Source organism: Odontomachus brunneus, unplaced genomic scaffold, assembly GCF_010583005.1.
Source record: "Odontomachus brunneus isolate Ranch 3 - 2012 unplaced genomic scaffold, Obru_v1 Obru_scaffold_064, whole genome shotgun sequence".
NCBI classification, from domain to species: domain Eukaryota; kingdom Metazoa; phylum Arthropoda; class Insecta; order Hymenoptera; family Formicidae; genus Odontomachus; species Odontomachus brunneus.
In genome coordinates, this window is record NW_022639514.1 from 1,259,389 (window position 1) to 1,269,635 (window position 10,247).

At 28.5% G+C, this 10,247-nt stretch overlaps 1 protein-coding gene across 1 annotated transcript in view; it reads right to left on the bottom strand.

Moving 5' to 3' along the window:
* Nucleotides 1-4,963: 4,963 nt before the first annotated feature.
* The window catches only part of LOC116846427 (venom acid phosphatase Acph-1-like), a 6,154-nt gene continuing 870 nt past the window's right edge, over nucleotides 4,964-10,247 (bottom strand). The window contains exons 2-7 of the mRNA XM_032820226.1: nucleotides 7,981-8,107; nucleotides 7,784-7,894; nucleotides 6,450-6,718; nucleotides 5,773-6,056; nucleotides 5,348-5,553; nucleotides 4,964-5,200 (exon numbers count right to left, since the gene is read on the bottom strand). Coding sequence (XP_032676117.1) covers nucleotides 5,030-5,200; nucleotides 5,348-5,553; nucleotides 5,773-6,056; nucleotides 6,450-6,718; nucleotides 7,784-7,894; nucleotides 7,981-8,106 — 1,167 coding nt within the window. The 5' untranslated portion in view covers nucleotide 8,107 and the 3' untranslated portion in view covers nucleotides 4,964-5,029. The remainder of the gene's footprint in view (nucleotides 5,201-5,347; nucleotides 5,554-5,772; nucleotides 6,057-6,449; nucleotides 6,719-7,783; nucleotides 7,895-7,980; nucleotides 8,108-10,247) is intronic.

Sequence of the window (10,247 nt, forward strand, 5' to 3'; positions counted from 1 at the left end):
TGTAAGGGTATGATATACATGACTAGACATACAAAATTTGAAAACAGTAAAATAAGATATTTCCCGGGAAAATAAAAGTTTATATATGAATTTTGTCCTTATATGGTTATATATGATCATATATAATTATATATGTCGACATTGAAAAGAATACTATTGTGAAGATACAATTGAAGTAAATGCTTATGTTTATAATAGCCCATGATGTCGACGTTTAATCGAATCAAATTATGTTTTCTTTTTTCCATTTGACAATTTTCGTTTTATATATGGACATTTATAATTAGATATGATTAGATATAATTAGATATGATCATATATATAAGGTCACATATATGGACAAAATTCATATATAATCATATATAATCATATATATTTATATATAATTATATATAATCTTTTTTTCCCGGAATTCTTTAAATATGTCTGTGATTTGATCTTGTTTTTGTTTCACAATGAATACGTGCAGTCTAGTAATTAACAGTAAAGTTAATTCAGAAATTAACAGTTAAACTATTTCACTTAATTGTTTATTGTCAGAGATTACATTATACCAGAGTAACGCATCTATGGCTAGAAGTTTGCAAACTTAAATTGAAATGCAAGTCAGTCATATTCCAAAGATTTCTTGCGAAATAAACAGACATAATTTGCTGAAAAAAAACGAAATTTGCTATAGCTCAAAAACAAAATCAAATCGTATATATATTTGCAGGAACTTAGATTTCATTGTTTATATATACATAAATTCACTCTTGAAGTTTCTCATTTATCGAGTTACATATTGTACAAACTCGTGACCAAATAAGTTGTTCGCTATTTTTTGTGTAAGTATCAGAACGCATTGTTTTGTTTAATGGGAGAATTTGTTTTCGAATAGAAAAATTCTTTCATTAGGCAAGAAGAATGTGTTCCGGAACTCGCAAAACAAATAGCAGACAACCCATTTCGCCGCGAGTATACGCGTGTACACTAACATATAGAACAGTATGACAGGTTGCGCGGCAGATCTTGCAGGGGTACACGTGGTCGAGTGCGCTTGAGTAAGTAATGACGGTATACATATATGCGAGCGAGTCGCGGATCTTTTTCCCAATAATGTTTGCAATATTTAAATATAATTATGACAGGCTTGGATAGTATTCATTGTGATTATTATGACATGAAACGACAACATAAGATAAAAATTTTAATTTTATAAAATTAACATAATAGGGGAATCTGAGGCATAATGAGCCCATGGGATATAATGAGGTATAGTAGATAACTTTTTACAAAGATGTATGTAATAAAATATTATGCAATAATTATTGTTAGATGTATCTTGCTGTATGCTGTTATAAGTTGTTACATTAATTTTAGCTGAAAGTTTCTAGAAATTGTTTAATGCGTTTACTGTGCTCTCTGCGACTGAGTTGCAGTTTTTTTTTATACACTTACATAAGGTAAGTAATAATAAAACACTTTTTTATTATCGTAATTCCATTTGCATTATTAAACGATCTTTTCTTGTCACTTTAGTAAAGAATTTGTGTAAATATCTCGATTGTCTATGATGTTTTATATTATCTTCAATAAATTTATACACTTCGAGGTATAACGGGTCACTAATACATGGAGTATATTTGTATTATGTTCTTAAGATTTTATTTTTTCTCTTTATACTATGAATATATATGTTACGTTTTGTAAATTTTATATCAAATATTAATCACAGGTATTACACGAAATTTTAATTTTCATTTATATTTTAATGACAGAAATATATATATATATATATATATATATATATATATATATATATATATATATATATATATACCCAAGTAGGAATTTACTACTGGCATCAAAGTGGCCCAGTACTGATTTATGGTAAACGTTACTGGCATAGTACTATATGGCAGTACGGGTTTAGTATTGGTGTGATACTGGGATAATAGAAAAGGGTCAGTATCGGAAAACAGTACTGCTACAGTACCAAAAATCAGTACTGTACCAGTATAAAAAAAGTATTGATTCCTAGTACTGGGGAAGTACCTATTGCCAGTATTGAGCCAGTATCGATTCCTAGTAATTTTTATTATTTGTACAATTATTAATATCACAACTATATGAGTACGGAAGGAAAGATCAAGACCATGGCCGCGGCTGCTTTTGTTTGTACCTATACATGTCTATTTTTAATAGTCATATGAGGAAAAAATCTTCGGAGCGACGGCAGGAATCGAACTCGTGTCTTTTGCTTGTCAAGCAAGCGTTCTTACCAGTGAGCTATCTAAGCTTCGCGTTAGTGACTTCTTTCGTTTTTCCATAAAGGACATTGGTATTGTACGTTTTTCAGTACGGGCAGAATACTGGCCCAATATTCTCTACTGGCAGATTATACAATTCTTCTTGGGAATCCAGTACTGATTCTACGAATAAGGCCAATACAGCTTTTTTAATGCTGGGCTAGTACCGAAAACAATAAACACTTTTCGGTATCGCCTCAGTACATGTACGGTACGATTATCCAGTACCTAATTTTAGTACGGAGCCAGTACCAATAATACAGAATATTTATATAAGATCCAGTACTGAACCAGTATCAAATCCGGAAATCTGCTTTTCGGTATCGACCCAATGTCGGGCCATTTTTCCGTACTGGCGAAACGTATACGATTCCTACTTGGATAATGTAATAAGAGAAGTGATCCCAAATAACACAGAGAATTCAAAAAGAATTAAAAAAGAATTCAAAAAGAATTCAGTCGTATGTCATCAATTTTGAGTTTATTTTCAAATGCAAAAAAAATTCTTCAGAGTTCAGTTCAGTGAAAAGAATTATTTTTGCATCTAAAAATAAATTCAGAATTGGTGACATACGACTGAATTCTTTTTGAATTCTCTGTGTCATCTGGGTATTGATAAAAAAATATTAATTAGAAATGCAATAATATATTCCTACCTATATTATGTGTTCTAAATCACTTTTAAGAAATTTTGAACATTAATTTTTGGAAAATAAACAAGTTTTGTGAGGTATTCCATTATGCCTCGCATAAACAATATTATGAAGTTAATGCACGTTTTTAATAAAACAACAGTTTCGTTCTTTTAAAGGACTATTCTTTTGCAATAAAACTTTTTTCTATAGTAGATATTCCAAAGAATATTTCAGTATAAAACCAGATTGATTGATTTATTTTTAATATGTTTAAAACTTGCTTAAACCTTACTATGCCCATTATGTCTCGAATTCCCTTATACGGAGTTCCTTTCTCTTATGAAGAAAGATTATAGTGATGTTGTAGTATATGATTCTCATAGGCTTATTATTATCCAAGCCTGTCATAATTATATTTGAACGTTATAAACTTCATTGGAAAAAAGACACCCAGAGATCGCAGAGTAATAATTCATAAAAAATAATAATTGTATAAGGCTTCAAAGTTGTTGTACAAAATTGTGCACGTGGAGTCTGAATAGGTTAAGCAGTAAGACGTAAGCAACAAGGAAATTGACCAATCACAATCGACTATTCTCTTTACGGTCGAAAAATAATTAACTGCGATTGGTCGTTTGTTTAATATACTTTCATTATTTTACATAAATTTAAGCTAAATTTAAAGATTATTTATGTAATAAAAAAAATACAAACATATATAGTTTTAGATAATTAAGTTTTCCGTAAGTAACTTCAAATTTTTTTTTAACTTTTTAACTTTTAATTGAGTTAGTATTTTATTTGAGTAACTTTTAACGTAAATTCAATTATTTTATAGTTAGTTATATTTATCCTATCAAAAAGTTGTTCATAAAAAAGTTTCATATATTCGAGAGGCCTTTTTAACTATATAAACAAAAATCCACTTCCGTCCCCCCTTGAAGAAAGGTGAAAGGTAACTTCAAAGTTTCAAATGAAACCCCATATACAATATTACATATTTGGATTTTACGGAAAAAAACAAGTAAACTTTCTCTGAAACATTTCTTTGGAAAATGCTCCTATCAAAAGTTATAAACATTTAAACTTTAATGTAGAATGCATTGAAATTAATAATAAATGAAATAAGATTCATAATTTTTCTGTTTTGTTTTATTTTATTAAATGTTCGAACTGTTGACCACTAACTAAATATAAACATTTATTAATTCTTTTTACAAAACTTTGCCTAACTCTAAACAACATTTCTGAGGCACCTTAGTGTAAGCTGTACATATTCTTCGTTTTAAGCCTTCTTTCGTTGTAAGTGGTTGAGATGTGATCTCCCCTTTGATATACCATTGTAAAAAATAGTCCAAAGATCAGGAACAGGATCTCCCCGAAAAGCTAAAAGTTTAAATGTTTATAACTTTTGATAGGAGCATTTTCCGAAGAAATGTTTCAGACAAAGTTTACTTGCTTTTTCTGTAGAATCCAAATATGTAACATTGTATAGGGAGTCCCGTTTGAAATTTTGAAGTTACCCCCCGTCCCTCTTCAAGGGGGGACGGAAATGGATTTTTGTTTACGTACTTAGAAAGGCCCCTCGAATATATGAAACTTTCTCATGAACAACTTTTTGATAGAACAAATATATTTAGAGTTATTAGCTTGTAACACTTTACGTGGGCCACCCTGTTTATATGTATATATATGCCTTCATATATATATTATATATCCAGCCGCGTTCAATCACGCGTGCAAAGCCGTGCAAAGCCGTGCAACCCGTCATATTGCTTTATATGTTGATGCAATATGCTGTACGTATACTGTCCTTAACTTTATTTCCACTTGTGAAAATTTATTTCTTATAATGAGTTTTATAAAAATTTTATAAAAGTTATGAAAGTTACTCTTGTTGAGTGTTGTACGATAAAATAATTTTTTACATGCAATAATAAAAATAATAATTTCCAATTTTTGGGGATTTAGATTCTCAAGTATAGATTTTAGAAATTATACCATAGTATAAAAAATCTGAAATAATTTTTTTCCATATAAGTGTTGACATTTTTTTTATTCTCTATATAAATGTTGACATTTTTGAAGCACTCTGTAGATTGTTTAAAATTTAAATGGACTATCAGGAAGGTTTCTCGGGCAATTTGGATCTTCTTCATCAGGCGCAGTTGCGGCTAATCTTAAATTGACGAATTTATTGAATGGGCACATTACATCGCAGCCAGGAATTTGTAGTTCTACTATCTCAGCTGGTATACCTAAATAATATAATACCTGCAGATGGAAAATACATTATTGTTATTATTAATTAGTTGATCGCGCTACCTTATGTGGGCGCATTAAATAAAATGTGATATGTAATATTAATAAGCGAAGGAAATTCGAAATTGACATGAGCCGCATTAAAATAACGTGACTTACTTTGACGAAATAATTGCCTTTCTTTTCGAGCAGTTCTATAATAACGGCGCTTGAAAACGACGGAAAAATATTATTATATACACCCAGAGCCTGAAGCATAGCGATCACGTTTAGGTCATGTGCGGAAAAGAGATTGATCTTTTTATCTACTGAAGTTCCATTGATTACTTCTTTCATATCTTGAATCATTCTGTGCAATAATACACCTGGAAAGTATTACACGTGTATTTTGTGAAGATTTAATGTATATACAGCACAAGATAAAATATGAGTTGTTTGTTTCAATCTTTAATAATTGGAAAAACTAATTAAAATTTTTTTCAGTAATTAACATAATCAGAACATTATTTTTATTAATTTTTTAGTAATTAGAAAACCATTAGAAAAGCATTCAAAGAATTTGTATACTTTTTATTTAAACTTGCCTCCATTAAGTTTAGTGAGCTCGTCATTGTAGCTAAGCATGTTGTACTGCAATATCGACGCATCATACAATCTGCCGTACGGAAATACCTTTTGTGTCCACTCGGGTAAAGGTAAGCCTAAATAGTATTCCGTGTATAAAGTGTGATATAAACCAAATAAACCCGTCAAGCTGGTAATATTTTTTCCTGTATATTTTGTCATTTCTTCTTTTAAATCGTCAAATTGCTTTTCTTCTGCTATCGCTTTCGGAGTTTGTGAAACTTTTAATAGCTTTTGCTGATATCTACCGAAATAGATCAAGAAGAGAACATTTTAAGATAAAAAGATTAAAAATTGAAAAAATTAAAAATTAAAAAAATTTATAAAAAAAAGAATTAAAAAAATTAATTTGAATAAAGAATAATCCAGAAGTAATGAGTACGATACGATTTATGATGAGATGTCTGAAACAATCTTCAAGTTTATAATGGATATGGGAATTTCATAGAATAAAATTACTATTATTGTTTAATTTTAAAACTTGTAAAGATATATTCAAAATAGTTTTAGTTACGGAAATTATTTCTATCCAAGCGCTTCGATGGAATGTTGTAATTTATGAAAGATTTTCATTAAAATATTTGAGAATACTCAAATTATTATTGCAGATGTATACAGGTGGAAAAGATTTGCTTACGTGGGACAGTTGTACGGAAACAGGAGACCATCTTTCGTAATATTCGCATTATATTGTATATTCACCGGTTGCCACATTAAGTTCAGATTCCATCTTTGAATACGTGGAGGAGGATAAAGCCCTGCAAGGACCAACTGCAGCGTCATCTTAGTCCTGGTTAGTTCCGTGCTGCGCGCATGGATATTTGGTTGATAATAAATGTCTCCGAGAAAATTATTGTATCTTTGCTTCAACATTCTCCCAAATTGATACGCTCTTCTTTTGCCTTCCTTCATAATGATATCAACGATGAAGATCAGAAGAAATATAAAATGTGACTAAGTTGTTAATTACTCTCGTGAAAACATGGCATGATTTAACAATAAAGTATTAAGGTTTCTGAGATCAATGCGAGATAAATAATATTACAAGAAACTGGAAATGTTATATGCACATATGTTTCTCTGTGCACACAAAAAATATCATTCTACTGCTAGGAATGCTGCTAAGATTACTCAGTTTATTTTCCTTCTTTTAAGTAATGATGTCAACAAAGAATATTTTCTTGATAACGGTTTTAAAATATATTCAAAATAAATTTTAGAAAAACTCATTATCATGTATTTAAAAGAAGAATTTATTCTCTTTACAAGAATATTATACAACTTAAAAAAAAGAAAAAAACGTTGGTTCGACTATCTATAGCAAATTAAACTTAATTTATTATTCTTGACTGAAATATTAAACTTATTAGGATTTAGAAATTAGGATTTTGAATAAATTTAATGTTTATAATAAAATTTCTTCCTTCCTTCCTTGTTTAAAACATTCGATTGAATTATATAAGAAAAATTTATGTAATTGAATTGTGTTTTTGTGATAAAAAATGGTAAAATCATATAAAAAAGCAATGTACTTACGTAAATATTTAATAGTTAAAAATAAATTACGCAAAATAAAACAAAAGAAACTGATAAATTTTTTCATATAAGCTGAAATGTGAGTAATATGGAAATTTCGATAAAAATGAAAATTTCGGATAAAATCATATTTCAATGAGGTTTATATTCATCAATTGTATTTGTTTTCATCAATTCTTATCGAATTTTTAAAGCAAGGAAGGTTATATTGATATATTCGCGGATATATAAATTTATGAAATACTTGAAACATTTATTTAAATGTGGTGTGCATGTTCTGTGTACATCAACACTAATTTCTAAACTCTTTGAATCTTGTAAATATCTTTTTTTATAAATATTTGATACGCGCTACATTCAACGATTTTAGTAGTGCAAGGATTAACACAATATGATGCAGTATGTTTACATTTAAACATGTAAGTCAGATCTTACGTTTGTCAGTTGACCCTTGCCATATGGGTAGTAATTGAAGTTATTGTTTGGATCAGTTGGATAGAATTCTCCAACTGTCGGGTCCATTGTCCGATCGCCGTGTCTGAATACCTGAATAATTAGATAGTACGTCAACCTTGTGTTTTTCCGATAACGCGTGCTTTTAATTGCACAATGCAAATTTTCATATCTCTCACCGTGCTGATAAGACGTAGTTCTGCGGAATCACTTTCTTGTTCTTTAGGATAATGAGCCTCTAATCTCGTAAATATACCGGCACATGACATTAGCACAAGGCTTAGGTAACATTGCAGTTTTGCCATCCTTGATAAATCGAATCAAATCAGTCGTAAAGAGAACAATTATGTTTTAATTAAAGTTTTCAATTCGGCAATTTACAGAATATACGTCGTGTAATAATGTAAAATTGTTTTAAACATTGTCTATTTTATAGTTAATTTCAGTTTCAGAATTATCTATCGTAAGCACAACGAGCACATCTGAGTTAGCTACATTTTCAATTTCGAGAGAAGTTTCTTCTTCAATTAGAAAAGAATTTTTCCTCAGAGCAGCCTTTATGATATTTCCTTCCTTTCTTTTTTCCTCTCTTTTCTCCTCTTTGCACTCTTTCTTATTTCCTCTTCTTTTCTATCTCTTTCTTTTCTTTTTCCTCCTCCTTCTCCCTTTACTGTTTCTTTATAATCGCTAAATGATCACGTGCGCGCGTGTGTGTAGTTGTTAAGTTTATTAATCGATATAGATTATTAACGCTTGACATAGATCGAGTATCGTACATATTTTCTATGATGTATTCTTCGTGGAAAGCAATTACAAACAATATCATGTCTAATAAGTTATTTAGTTATTTTAACGTTAGTTAATTTTTACGATATTACTTTTCTAGTGTTTTCACTATTTGATGATAAGTGCAACAATAATTCAATTAATTCAGTATATATTATTTGAAACTTGAAACATGTTAATATTTTGACATATGAAGAAGATAGAAATATCAATGATGTAATTGACTTCCTGATTAAAGTTATGTATTTTCTTTCTAAAGAAATTTACGTAACACATATTAAACAAAAAGGAAAGTCAAAATTTGTTGAAAAAGTAAAATATATATATATATATATTTTATATTTATAAATATATTCTTAAACTGTGAACAAATTACAAAAATACATAATGTTTAAATAATGTACTGTTGTTATTAATCATAGTTTTACTTGACATTTTTACCACAGACAGACCGACTTTTAAAGTCTTTTTGCCACGTTCAGCTAAGAATCTGTCATTAACAAATCACGCTGTAGGAGTGGGAAACTTTATGTAACAAGGTGTGACGAGTTTGGTATAATTAGAAAAGAAAATAAGGAAGCGACAGAGAGTAAAATTCTCGTCTAAAAATAAAGGTAATGTCTAGAATACAATCTTTGCGTGAATCAGGTTTCGAGAAAATTGACTTTAGAAATAGAAATATTAGTAAAATTTTTCCATTCTTGATAATCTTCAACAATTCTTGTAAAAAAAAAAGATATTATAAGTTTTATTTAAAGCGATATATATGCAAGGCGAATTTGATAAAAAGTTCACCTCAAATATCTTCGATAATTCAAACTATAGAAAAATAATACCTACAATAATTTTATAGTTTTGAAGAAGTATGTAATGTAGTGACTTAATTTTTTGAATGAAAATATTGTAGGATACATATTTCAAAATCAACTTAAATTTTTTTAATTGAATCATATAGTTTTCCTGGCATAAATTATTTCCTTAGATTATTCTACGTACAAAACTACTTTGGTAAAATTATTAAAAATTGTATACTTATCGAGATATTTTTTATTTTATTTTGATATAATACAATTCCTAGTTGCATGTCTATATATATATATATATATATATATATATATATATATATATATATATATATATACACGCGCGTAACTAAGAATAATACAAGTTATTAGACAGACAATTAAGAAAAATGGAGAGATAAAGAACATCTTTATCGTAAAAGAAGTATATTTTTTATAAATATTCTGATAATGGCCGTAGTAATAAGGTTATAATAATATATCGGAGATATAGAGAGAATTATTTAGTAAAACTTTAAACATAAAAAAGTAAATTCTAAATATGGATAAATTTTATCCAACGCATTTTCATTTGTTTAATTTTTATTTGTAATTTTATTTGTAATTTTCGGAAAATTCGAAATTAATGACAGATTCTTAGCTGAACAAACAGATCTTAGCTGTGACAAAAAGATCTTTGAAAGTCGGTTTGTCTGTGGTAAAAATGTCAAGTGAAACTATTATTAATAACAACAGTACATTGTTTAAACATTATGTATTTTTGTAATTTGTTCACAGTTTAAGAATATATTCATTAATATGAAATATATATATATATATATATATATATATATATATATATATATATATATATATAT